The sequence below is a fragment of the Phoxinus phoxinus genome (genome assembly GCF_949152265.1).
Source record: "Phoxinus phoxinus genome assembly, chromosome: 5".
Taxonomy (NCBI): domain Eukaryota; kingdom Metazoa; phylum Chordata; class Actinopteri; order Cypriniformes; family Leuciscidae; genus Phoxinus; species Phoxinus phoxinus.
The window spans coordinates 24,438,752-24,453,051 of record NC_136880.1 but is presented as its reverse complement, the minus strand read 5'-3'; the positions used below and the strand labels follow the sequence as shown (position 1 = coordinate 24,453,051).

Genomic DNA, 14,300 nt, shown 5'->3' with positions numbered 1-14,300 from the left:
GAAAAAGTGTTAAAAAATGTTTTAAAAAATAGGCTGTGTTGCTGAATAATTTCTGGAAATGTTTTTTTATCAACGAACATGGACCTTACAATCAACTCTTGCAGACAGGCCTGATGTACAATGCACACCCTCCTCTCCAGTAGAGGGGGATGAACACAAACCATTAAATACTCCCATTGTGATGCACTGTTTGGATAGTGACATCTCAGCTGTCAATACTATTGACCAGACATGACTGAAATACTAACCACAAAATATTATCTACAGTACACTTACCAATGAATACTGACCATGGAAGAATATACTTTTAGGGAATAATTAATTACCCTAGGTGATGATACACAGGGCAACTTTTTAAGCAATGTTGCTGGGCAATCTTGTAGAGTGAATGTTGCTTGGACACTTTCCAATTAATAAATTTCTATCTGGATAATTTAGATCATTCGTGGGCCCTATCTCACATCTGGTTGCCCGTTGACGGCAACATTGCCCAGCAACATTTGCTCAAAAAGTTGCCCTGTATATCATCACCTTAACTTCTTGCTTGATATGCTTCTTGTGTTTCACACAAGGCTCTATTTTCAGTTAATTCCTTTGGCAAGTTTTCTTGTCATGTGGTTTGAAATGACTTAATTTCAACAGCTTGATAGTCCTAGTGCACCCCAGTACAAAAAGACACTGTATCCCGAGCTATCCGTATCTCACTGTGCTTTCATGTAGGGGCAAATTAAAGATATAATGGGTAGTTATATCTTTGACATGAACTTTACCAATAGAGCTACTTAATTCGTGTGGTATTTAGCAAGAACAAGCAAAAGGTTCAAAATAATTAAGTTAAATGGTGATAAGGTTACTCAATTGATCAAATTAATTTTCACAACTTTTGTGCCATAAATTGTTATTTTGTAAAGAATTAAAACATTCATCCAGGATTCCGCATCCACCTTTTCAGTGATTTTCCACATACCATGTGCGCTCAACATAATGGGGTTTTCTGTTTACATCACTAAAAGGATACAAGTGTTTTATGATGGTTCCTTGTACCAAAGCCTCTCTAGCTTTTCACCTTGAACATTCAAAACGATTTAATGATCATGTCACAGTTTTATCTATAGCATATAATAGTAATATTCTGCGTCATAATTCATATGTTAAATTATATTAATTATAAGTCCATATCAATGCTGAACTGAAAGTAATTTTTTAAGAAAGAAACAAAGAAAGAAAGAAACAAATCTTAACACATTTTCTGTGCCTTTCCCCTCGTTTCTTTCATCTTCTTGAGAATGAGCAAAGGTATTGTATAGGTGTCAAGTGAATGTCACACTGAAGATCCTAAAGATTTGACCAGGGTCAACACACTAGCTGTGGCATGAATGTCTTTTTCTTCCTAGTCCACAAAGTCAGAACATAATAACAATCCGTCTCTTTCATGCTGGGGTAAAATGTAGGGGGAATAGTCTTAAAAATAAAAATCTAAAAGAGCTAAAGAGTGTTTCACAACTGATGCCATAGGCATCACTTTGTCCCATTATTCTCTAGGTTTTTTGTTGTTGTTGTTGGTTTGTTTGTTTGTTTGTTTGTTTGTTTTGCCTTAGTCCATTATAATTTTTCACAAGGTTCTATTGCAACAAAGACCTCATAAGTAATATAAAATTCTGTCTACTGAGATAAAAAGATTTAAATGCCTCATAAAATCATTAGCTTTTCTGATTTTAAATATTTTGCGCTGATCACCCGAGCTGTAGGCCATGGCTGCATCCGAAATCACATACTTCCCTACTATAGTTGAAAAACTGTATGCGACAAAATTATGTCTGAATTCAGTTCTTATAAAAGTGTAGGCAAAAACTACATGGATGACCTACTTCCGACGAGATTCTGAAGTGTGCATAAGACGTTACTGTCTATGAGACCAGGGGAGAGGATTTGTGTGAATGGCAGTGAAGCGACGTAACTGACGCTGGTAGGTCACATGATAATGACAACATGGTAAATGTATACATGTCCGAATTACACTCATACTACACACGAATACTAGCCTGAACATACTTTTTTAGTTTTTAGCAGTCGTGAAGTAATTACTTATTCAAAAATAAGTTCTTAATCATGAGAGTAGGCCTATATGATGTCAGACACAGCCCATGTGACTAATCACATGACCAAGAAATGACTTTATCGAGAAACTGACGCCACCACAAGAAATGCTTCGTCCGTAGGCTATATCCCATTGAAACGGCTTCTCTCTAACAACTTTACAACAAAAAACATTTACATTCTTTGGTATATTATATTCCTCAACAGTCAACAGCTCTGATTCAATCAGTGAACAACATCCACCGATTCACTATCTTGTCTTAATTTAAAGTGGTCTTTTTTAAATTAAGACCACTCTTTCAGATTAATCCACAGTAAGACACAACAAGGTCTCCTCTGTGATTATAGACTAGCCTACATTTTGGGCTTGACTGCTGTAATAAATGGTGCATGCTGAAAAGCGTGAGGTCAGTATTTTGTGTAATTGACATCCTCACCAGTGCTCGTGTTGGCCTACACAGCCCGCATGCAGCCAATACAGTCACATCCCACGAAACGAAATTCCTCTCGAGTCACACTGTCAGTGCTTCCAGCCCTGTGAATGCAGAGTCTGTTCCCTCTTCTGAACTTATGATATTATTTTGTTACTATAGCAGTAAACAGTGCAAGGTACACAACATCTCTTAATGTTTAGATGCAATGCTGAAAGAAAAGAAAAAAAACAGAAAAAATCAGCTTAGCAGGCCAGAAGGGTTTGTGCAGGTTTGGCGCTGCTGCTGATGAACTAGATTTGGTTCACTAGCAAAGCCTATAGCTAGTTGACCATGTTTCTCTTTATGCTAGTTAAGCTAAACAGCCTGGTGCACAATTGGGACATCAGCACAACAGCATCCCAGTGTTTCTAAAGGCTTCCTTAGAGTTACACATCATCAGAGCAGCTCTGGAGCATGAAAATAAAATGACTTGGTAACACTTTAAAATAAGGTTCATTAGTTAACATTAGTTAATGTATTAACTAACATGAACTAACAATGAGCAATACATCTGATAATGTATTTATTATTCTTTGATAACATTACTTAATAAAAATACAGCTGTTCTTTGTTTGTTTGTGTTAGTTCACAGTGCATTATGTTAACACCATTTTAATAAAGTATTAGTAAATGTTGAAATTAACATTAACAAAGATTAATAAATGCTATATAAGAGCAGTTATTAGTTCATGCTGACTAGCTAACTAATTAACCTTATTGTAAAGTGTTACCAATGACTTAATGTTTCCATTAAAGTCCATTAGAATGAATTGTAAATGACTTTGCATGCTGCTCAAAAGTTTGGGGTCGGAAAGATTTTTTAATGTTTTTGAAAAAAGGGTTCTTATGTTCACCAAGGCTACATTTACTTGATCAAATATACTGTATATTTGAAACAAAACAAAAATGCTTTTTTGGCAGCAAACACTTAAAGGATAATTCCGGTATTTAACACCTTGAGTCTATATTGTAGTTTGTTTTGGATGAACAAGAGTGGTGGACAACATTTTTTTGACAATGGTTCCTCTCTCGAGTTTTTGACTATAATAGAATTGGCCATGGACCCATTTAACATTGGAGTCAATGGGCATGTCCGAAAATGTCATTAAAACAGCCAATAATGTTCGTTTACAAAACTGTTAAACTCACCGAGTGGTTAGTGGTGTTCGTTGATGATTATAAACAATATATCGTCGCAATATATGATTCCAATCCGTTTATTTTGCTATAGTGGAACTATTTTTTCAGACACAACTGTGTAACTTCCGCTCAATATTTGAATCTGAAGCGTTAGCACACTCCCGACCACTTGATGGCGATAACTGATGTTTATGTCTCGCGGGACACTCACTGTCACAGTCGAGTTCAACTTCATATTGCACTGGTCAGTGGTCACGTCTTTCAATATTTTCAAGGTTTTGTTTGTTTATTTCGCTTACTCTCCCGGAGCACAGTTGCTCTGCTCGCTAGCCTTATGAGAAACGGAAGCGAGCAAAAAGACTACATCGACCAAATGTAAACAGCCCCCTTTCCGTTTCCGGTAGCGCATTTATATTAACGAGCACTTAGTCCTTCAACAGAATTCAATGGGATTTTACAAAATGACGAATAAAACACAACAGAAAATGTATTTCGCAACACGTTTTGTTTCTGGAACATCAACTAACATCACTAATCACTCGGTGAGTTGCACAGTTTTGAAAACTAATGTTAAAGGTTGTTTTAATGACATTTTCGGACATGCCCATTGACTCAAATGTTAAATGGGTCCATGGCCAATTCTATTATAGTCAAAAACTCGAGAGAGGAACCATTGTCAAAAAACATTTGTCCACCACTCTTGTTCATCCAAAACAAACTACAATATAGACTCAAGGTGTTAAATACCGGAATTATCCTTTAAGATGGGTTTTGTGCACACGGGGATAAAAAAAAAAAAAGTACCCCATGTGTAAAATGAAATACTCTGCTGTATCTTTAATGCTGTGGGCCTAATTTTCTGCCAGAGGTCCTGGACATCTTAGATGCATGGCATCATGGATTGGATCAAATACCAACAGATAAAAAATCGAAACCTAACAGACTGTGCTAGAAATTGTATAACGGGCCATGTTTGGATCTTCCAACAGGACAGTGATCCAAAAACAAATATCAAAATCAAAACAAAAATGGGTCACTGAGCACAAAACCAAGCATCTGCAATGGCCATCCCAGTCCCTGACCTGAACCCTATAGAAAATGAGTGGGCTGAACTGAAGAGAAGAAGCGCCAACATGGATCTGGGAATCTGCAGGATCTGGAGAGATTCTGTATGGAGGAATGGTCTCTGATCTCTTGTCAATTGTTCTCCAAACTCATCAGGCATTAAAGGAGAAGACTCAGAGCTGTTATCTTAGGAAAAGGAGGTTGCAAACATATTTAATAAAAGGGGGCAAATATTTGTTCCCAACGTGTTTTGGAGAAAAACATTTATTTAATAATGTGATGTTCCCCCCACTTTTAATTATTTTACTTAAATGAAAGCTTAGATTTGTGCAATTTTTTTTAATGATCAAAAGGATTAACAATGCAGATTTATTTTTACAGCCATATTTGATCATATTTACCAAGGGGCAAATAATTCTGACCAGCACTGTACTAAATGTTTTATTAAACATGCAAAAATGTCAAACTTTTTTGTGATGGTTAGTTTGGGGGTTAGTGGGGGAATAGAATATACAGTTTGTGCAGTATAAAAACCATTACACCTTGTCCTCATAATGCATGTGTCAAAGCTTTCAATAGCTGTAAGTCAATAGAGACTTATGAGAACAAGGAAAGCATCTGTTTCCCAAGTTTAGATGAGAGACACCGTCTTTGAAGATGTGGAAGTTGATCAGAGAACATACAACATCAAAAATATTTAAACAATCTCATGTTACTCTCATCAAACATATGAGTCATCAGGAGGCTGGGAAACACATCTATCAGTATTTGTTTACATTAATGAAAACAAGAGTTTTCTATAACAAATCCAGGAACTGACTGCTCTCTGAGACCAGACTTTCACATTTTGTTCTACTAATCTACATAATGTTTATGCTATATACACTGAACCTGGGAAAATAGAAATATGGGTAAATAAAGATTTTAATATTGTGGACTAACTGTTCCCCTCAATACTGATCTGATGACTGAAAGATCATGCTAAAATCTAATTCTCACTCTCATAAGTCTCATAAGTTCTCAAAACATGCTTTGGTGTTGAACATTACCTTCTTTTGGGAAGCCACAAGCTACTGATATATGCGGCAAGGCTTAAACTGAGTTAGTTCATCTAAACTTGCCGTCTGTGTACTTAACCTAGTGCTGAGGTCAGCTGACCTTGTCAACAACACATTACTGTATGTTTGAGTTCTGTCAGAGATTAACCTGGGTACAATTTATTTACACACATTGGACAAACTGGTCATAGGTCACATTTGTACAATATTTCTTCACAGATATCATTAGATGCATTATAAATTTAAGATCAACTCAAAATGGCTGGGTTAACAACAAACCAAAGCACTAGGAAAATGTTGGACAAGAGAGCTGTCAGTCAATAGATGGGAAAACAAAGTAACTTGCGTTACTTATTTAAAAAAAGTAACTCAGATATTTTGTTGTAAACTTTAAAACTAATGCGTTACTTTACTAGTTACTTGAAAAAGTACTCTGATTACATAACTCAAGTTACTTGTAATGACTTACCCAACACTGCTAATGTAACTGGCTCACACTCCTGGTCAGACTCACTCTGGGGCTGGGGCTCTGGGGCGATGGTTGGCGTTGTCTCTTCCTCTTCTGGCCCTGGCTCACTCATCACAGCGAGTGGTAGTTATCTGTCTGCGGCGGGCTCTAGCGAATTCTCCACGACCGAGGGTGGTGGTAGGCTGGGTTTTGGATCTGGCTGTGTCCTGGATCGGGGACAGATGCTCTCCAGACACCTGATGATCACTTGGGTAGTGGTAGTTCACCCAGATCCAGAACAATGATTTCAGGGTCTCTTCGTCGCAGAAAGACCAGAATCCAGTAAATTGTGGCTCATATGAGCCATGGCAGCAAACTTTGTTGCATATTCTATTATAAGGTTGGTTGTTCTGTTACAAAGATAAAGGTCCAAAGATAAAAAAGAGTCAATTGGTTCTAATACGATTAATTAAACAATGAAATAAACTCAGGTAAATCCAGAAGGTGTGACAGAGGGCACATGACACAAACAACAAACAACAACTGAAGAGTAGAAGAGCAACTTAAATACAGTGCAAATGAGGGAACTAATGACTAACACCTGTGAAGATGTAGAACACCTGAGAAGCGAGAAACTGAAACAAAGGAAGACAGGGACTACTGAATTCAAACTAAAAGTCCATGAAAACGAAACTAAGAACAAACATAACTGAATATGTGTAACACAGGAATTGTTCATTCTGAGTTAGTGCTCCAATTAGTGCTGGGTCATGTCAGGTCATCTGCATTCTCCAGGATTTCAAAGGCTTTCCCACAAAACCATTATCATTTCAAGACTAGCTAATTGCAGGTTGTTGACAAGAATCACCCTTTAATTTATCACCTTAACAAAACGCTTTATCATGTATACTTTTGTGGGCTGAAATGTGAGAGCTTAACCGTACCGGGATGAGGACTCTTGTGATGATAACAGAAAGAGTGTGCTGGTGAAGAATAGGAAGGTCTCTTGTGGAACAGGATCTTTTGTTCGGGACCAAGGACTTCCAAAGATGTTTTGTCTGACACAGGATCTGTGTCCCTGATTTCTTGCATTGCAGAGAGAGGTATGAGTGCCTTGAGGCAGCTCTGCAAGTCTCTGAGGGGACAGTGTGGGGTTTAAAATCCCTTGGTGAAAGTAAAAAAAAAGCTTTTGCTTCCCGGGTGGTCCTTCATGGATGTTATCTGCCGTTTTTTAAGTAGGTCTCTCAGCAGTTTGCTCAGTATGAATTCCCTAACCATGTACTCTTGTCTTAAGAGCACCAGGGAATAAAGAGGAAATCATTTGAACTTTTGTTAAACTCTTGTTTGATAAATCAATAGATATTTGTTCTTGCATGTTAATGGAAAATATTAACTATAGGCCAATAAATCAAACTATTAACTTTTGTAACTTCCACATTTTTAAATGTGGAAGATGAATACAAAAATTAAGGTTTCTAAAATCAATCTGTTCCAAATATCATATAAGAAACTGCAGTCCTTCAACTCGGAAGGGAATTAGCATTTTTGAGCCAGGGAATTTCCAATGGGTTTTTGGAATAGCAGTTTTATTTATGAGTAAAATAAATAAAACTCAATTGGTCATTGTTCAATTCTCATGGAATGTATGAATTGAATATTGGATGTAATGAAAGTTGTTAAAAGCATCTGCCAAATGCAATTAGGTCTGTTGTGCATGTTAACACTACTGTTCAAAATACATTTTAGAAAGAAAGTAATACTTTTATTCAGCAAGGATGCATTCAATGTCCAAAAGGGACAGTAAAGACCTATATTTATAATGTTAGATGTTATTCTATTTAAAATAAATATTATTTTGAACTTTCTATTCATCAACGAATCATAAAAAGTAGGCTACCTGTACATATCACAGATATCAAATATTAAGCAGCACAACTGTTTTCAACATTGAAAATAATAATAGCTAAATGTTTCTTGAGCACAAAATCAGCATTGATTGATATCTGAAGGATCGGGTGACACTAAGTGATGTGACTCCAAACTTTTGAATGGTATAGTAGGGGTGTAACGATACCTTCATTTCACGATTCGATATATATCACGATACTGAACTCACGATACGATATTATTGCGATACTCCCAAGACATATGATAAAAGGTTAACAAAAAATGTACTGTTGATTAAAATGCTAACTTTGAAATTACATTGTGGGTTTAAATGAACAGGTTTGGACTTGGTGCTTGTAATTCAAGGACAATGGTGACACCAGAATAAAAATATTCATGATTCTGAAGCTGACCATTGCATTATTATACATTATAATCAACATTATATAGTAGTTTAATGTAGTACTGACACTAAAACTCTGAAAACATGATTTTTTTCTTATACAGTAATTTCTATTTTGGGTGAACTATCCACGATACATATTGTCACTATCCACGATACGTATTGTTGCATTTTTGTATTGCGATATATTGTGGCACGATATATTGTTACACCCCTAGTATAGTGTAAATATTGCTTTCTACAACTAGGCCACAATGAATTGAGTTTACCTACTAGACTAATTAGGTACAACATTAGCAACTTATTATCAGCATAAAGACCTAAAAAAAACTTTCTTTCCGGTTTGGCCTAATTTGGCGTTGATATTGAACAGCTTTAACGCTATAACGCTACATTGTATTGCGTGATTTGTTTCCCTAAAGAGTATTGTAGATCAAAAAACTGCGTCTGACCAATTGTTCTATAAAATAAAATAAACTATAGGCCTACATTTAATGTTTTCCTCAGCGGTGCCACATGGGAAAATTCGTGAGCAACATCGACACGTGTTCTGACAGCCAAGGATGATTGGAAGAAAGAAAAAAAACATATTTGTAAAGGGATTGAACAGCCGAGCTGTTTATGGGGTCACTGCACTAAAACGGATTTGAAAGAGTGGAGACCGTCGCTTCTCGGAGAATTTTCGGGGTCGGATTTCAGCAGTCCATAGCGCTGTATAGTGCGGAGACTGAGGCAGTCTTTGTTCAGCCAGTCTGAAGTGAGAGACTGGAAAGTCAGTCAGGAGGAGAGAAGTGAAGAGAGGAGAGAGAGAGAGAGAGAGTGAGAGAGAGTGAGAGAGAGTGGGTGACAACACTCTGGAAGTGTTGATATCCACGTTTTTGCGCTAATATTATGCTCATACTTCTGAAGAAAATGAATCTTCGGTAAGTTGACGGGATGAATATTTAATTCATCATGCACATTGCAAACAGATATGGATTATATGTACTGTATTTGCGTTTAATATCACTGCATTCGTTTAGCCTCCTGTCGTGGCTCGTTGGTGCGCATCTCGCCTTGAGTTGTCTCTCATCTGCGCTTCATGTGATGGAAGGTAGGTGAATGCTTTTAAAATATATATATATAAAAAAAATTAAGTGCACATTTATCATATAGGTCACAGCGTTTAACTTTTTCAGCATTTTGTCTGTAAAAAGTAAATAGCCTACAGTATAGCTATAGCCTAATAAACTATTTCTACTGATGTGACCCTTAACATAACCTTTAATGATGTTGTACAATATTTATTTTGGTGTATTTAGTCATATTAAATAATATATTTGACTTAAATCAAACATGAAGTATATGTAGCTTTTAGGTTTTTGTCAAAGTTTTACAGTGTGTAGGCTAAATGGGAAATCAGACTGTGGTAGATTTTACAGAAAAACTGGCAAATCCAACACCTGTAGGCCTTTATGTGATGTAAAGTACATGACAGAGTTGTAGACAGTTAAAATGATGACTGAGGTCACCATGCATACTTGATATGATTTACTTGATATGACGTCACCGTTTTCACAAATTCACGGTTTTGTTGTTGACACGTAGTTGAGACAATAACGGTATCCTTTTCAAAAACCTGCACTTTGAAAAGTTTTCAAAAGTTTGTTTTCAGATCCCCAAATACCATTGTTGTGTGAATTAATGGCTAACGCATAAAAAGTTTTCTGTTTTTAGTTGAAAATGCTGTCGTGTAAACGGCTCAAAAGACAAAGAAAACCATAAACTAAACAAGACTAAACTGTGACAACTCATTACTTAAACTCATTGTTTGCAACTGTAAAACAAAGAAAAAATTTATTGGTTACTATTCAAAGTTTGAGGTCGGTAAGGTTTTTGTGATGTTTTTGAAAGAAGTCTCTCATGGTCACCAAGACTGCATTTATTTGAGTCTAAGTCAGTAAAGACAGTAATATTGTGAAAAGTTATTATTTAAAATAATTGTTTTCTATTTGAATATATTTTAAAATATAATTTATTTTTGTGATGGCAAAGCTGTCCACTTCAGTCTTCAGTGTCACATGATCTGTTTAATATTTGTTGAAGTAAGTGAACACTAAGAGAAAGGGTGTGAGATGCTGTTCCTCATTCCTATTTTAGGAAGCTGTACTTAATTTCTCCTCCAATCTGGTTATATTGAATATTATTTAGATGTTTCATTTTCTCGGTGCCTTTAATACACACTCTAATCGAAACATATTTAGTTCTTAATTGCTTAAAAAACTGTTCATATTAAGGTTGTTATATCGTACATGGGTTGATCTCTCCCATTCACCTTTTAATGAATGTAAGGGTTAGAAGTATTAGGATAGTAGTGACAGAATATTTGTATAATGTAAATAATAATGTAGAATATCTGTCATTTGCTTGTCATTTATTGTCAAACTACTAACTTGTTTAAGATAACATTCACTAACTTGTCACTAAATCGTTTTCCTGTGATATCCCATGAAGATAAGTTGAGTTGTTTTATATTCTGTATTTGTGGAATTTGAGCCAATAAAAGAGAGGCTTTTGAATGTTGTGTTTTAAGTTCTGGCTCAGCAGTGAAGCTGTCTGAGGAGAGATAAGACTATCTTTTTTTAGCCACTATTCCACTAGTAAAATGGTCTCTTGCCATTTTCTCACTGGTCCACATATTCTTTTCAGCGTGACTTAAATTGCATAGAGATTGTTGAAGTGAAGGCTGATTCATTGCTGCACTGTGCATGTTATACATGGCTTTGTCCTCAACCTGGTGTAGTAAGTTGTGTAAAGATGGTCATCTGTATGTTTTTATCGTGGCTTGTTTTGGATTTGTTGGCATCATTTATGGCATCATATTTAAGGAACCCCCTTAAACCAGCATTAAGCATTAATCAAATTCAGCTTTAATCAAACACTCACAATAGCCACACACTCACAATTCTCTATAGTGGAGAATCGTTGTTCTCTTTCCTGCTATGATAAAACCTGCCTGGGAAGTCCTCTAAAATATAGCAAAGCTGTCATATAGAATGTGTCATTTTTAGCCAAGTGATTGATTAGAGAAATATAAAATATAATGCTTTTGATCCGGTTTGAACCGTTTGTCACCAATGTGTTCAATGTGATCTGTTGCTATTCTTGTCACACTTTGCTCTGTTGAGTTTAAATGGCCGTGGATCTTTCTGGCCACAACACTGCAGCAGACAGAACACCTTCGAAGAGTTAGTTGCATCTTTCCTTTGTTTCCTCCAAATGAGTCAGATACTGTAATACGCTGAAAAAGCACATTGACCCTAAAAGTGACATCATCATTTTACAAGGAAGTTCCGCTCTGCAGTTTTTCTGATATACAATACATCCATTTAGCCCTTACAGTGATAGGCTATATTACACACATCGGAAAATACACAGCATGGAAAAAAACACATCACCCCTCCAGCCCCCCACCCCATCAAACTCATCTTTCCCAGGGAAGTCTGGTAAGGGTCAGACTGAATTTGAGAATGGTCTGAATGGATAGCCGTTGCCCACTGTTGTGCTTTCTTCCTTGTCTACAGTGTGCTGGTTTACATAATTAACTAATTTCTATCTATCTATCTATCTATCTATCTATCTATCTATCTATCTATCTATCTATCTATCTATCTATCTATCTATCTATCTATCTATCTATCTATCTATCTATCTATCTATCTATCTATCTATCTATCTATCTATCTATCTATCATCTACAGTCGTGCTCAGAATTAATGGCACCCCTGGTAAAAAATTATCAAAACTGGCTGTAAAAAATAAATTGCATTCATTGTTTATGCTTTTGATCTTTCATTAAAAAATTGCAAAAAACTAACCTTTCATTGAAGTAAAAGAATTGAAAGTGGGGGGGAAATTACATTATGAAATAAAAGTTTTTCTCCAAAACACGGTGGCCATAATTATTGGTACCCCTCAAATTTTTTATGAGTAAAATATCTCTGAAGTTTATTCACATTAATATTTACCTTTTTTTAGCACACCAGGGTGACTAGGAACATGAAATTGTCCAGCCATGACTTCTTGTTTCACAAGAGTTTAAATATGAGGAAACACAAAGGCCAAATTCCCTTAACCATCCATCACAATGAGTAAAACCAAAGAATATAGTTCTGATGTGCATCAAAATATTGTTGAGCATAACAAAATAGAAAGTGGCTGTAAGAAAATAGTGAAAGAATTGAAAATCCCCATTTTGACAATCAGGGCAATAATTAAGAAGTTCCAATCAACTAAAGATGTTACGAATCTGCCAGGAAGAGGACGTGTGTCTATATTGCCTTAATGGATGGTGAGGATGAAAGTTTGAGTGGCCAAAGACTCTTCAAGGATCACAGATGGAGAATTGCAGAGATTAGTTGAGTCTTGGGGTCAGAAAGCCTATAAAAAAATCAAACAACCCCTAAATCCCCACATGTTGTTTGGGAGGGTTTCAAGAAAATTCCTCCTCGCTCATCCAAAAACAAACTCCAGCAAATTCAGTTGTCAGACACGACTGGATCTTCAAATGGCACATGGTTCTGTGGTCAGATGAAAAAAAAAAATGAAGCTTTTTGGCAGCAAACACGCTAGATGGGTTTGGTGCACGCAAGGATAAAAAGTACCCCATGTGTACAATTTAATATACCGTTGTATCTTTCATGTTATGGAGGTCCTGGACTTCTTGTTCAGATACATGGCATCGTGGATTATATCAAATATCAGATAAAAAATCTAAACCTGACTCCTTCTAGAAATCTTATAATGGGCCGTGGTTGGATCTTCCATCAGGACAACGATTCAAAACAAACATCAAAATCAAAACAAAAATATGTTAGGGAAGCACAAAATGAAGCTTCTGCCATGACTGTCCCAGTTCCCTGACCTGATGAGTGGAGTGAACTGAAGAGAAGAAGCACCAACATGGATCTGGGAATCTGCAGGATCTGGAGAGATTCTGTATGGAGGAATGGTCTCTGATCTCTTGTCAGTTGTTCTCCAAACTCATCAGGCATTATAGGAGAAGACTCAGAGCTGGTATCTTGTCAAAAGGAGATTGCAAAAAGTATTTAATAAAAGGATGCCAATAATTGTGGTCAACGTGTTTTGGAGAAAAACATTTATTTCATAATGTGATTTCCCCCCCACTTTCAATTCTTTTACTTCAATGAAAGGTTAGAATTTTAGCAATTTTTTTAATGAAAGTTCAAAATGATAAACAATGCAGATTTATTTTTTACAGCCAGTTTTGATCATATTTACCAGGGGTGCCATTAATTATGAGCATGACTGTATATATATCCACTTAAACTATACACTGTGTCATTTTTTGAGTTGATTCTTAGCACAAACCACTTTGTTCTTTCAAAATTATATGTGCTCATTAATGTATAATTACTCCTACCAACTAATCAAGTATTCTCGTAAGCGTAAAATCTGCCATTTATAATACATACGGGTGAGCTACTCGAATGGCGGAAGCCATGTTGCGCCTCCATCTTGAAAACATATTAGCCAAAGAGGGACATACCTGGAAATTCAAGCTTCGCCTTTCGCGTTTTTACACTCGGTGGCACCGTGACGAATGCGAGGGCGAGATTACTTGCGACTGCCGGCAGATTTGAAATAATACAGCCATCATAGGAGTTAAAACGCCCTCGGAATGGGAGGGGCTAGAAAGTAATATTCAGTTGGTAGTCATATACAATTTC

The 14,300-nt window shown here is 36.3% G+C and overlaps 1 protein-coding gene across 3 annotated transcripts in view; it reads left to right on the top strand.

Moving 5' to 3' along the window:
- The first annotated feature begins 9,111 nt into the window (after nucleotides 1-9,111).
- Nucleotides 9,112-14,300, top strand: part of col15a1b (collagen, type XV, alpha 1b) — a 44,058-nt gene continuing 38,869 nt past the window's right edge. For all 3 annotated transcript variants that reach the window (XM_079612343.1, XM_079612344.1, XM_079612342.1), the window contains exons 1-2: nucleotides 9,112-9,494; nucleotides 9,594-9,664. In XM_079612343.1, the coding sequence (XP_079468469.1) occupies nucleotides 9,463-9,494; nucleotides 9,594-9,664 (103 nt within the window). In that variant the 5' untranslated portion in view covers nucleotides 9,112-9,462. The remainder of the gene's footprint in view (nucleotides 9,495-9,593; nucleotides 9,665-14,300) is intronic.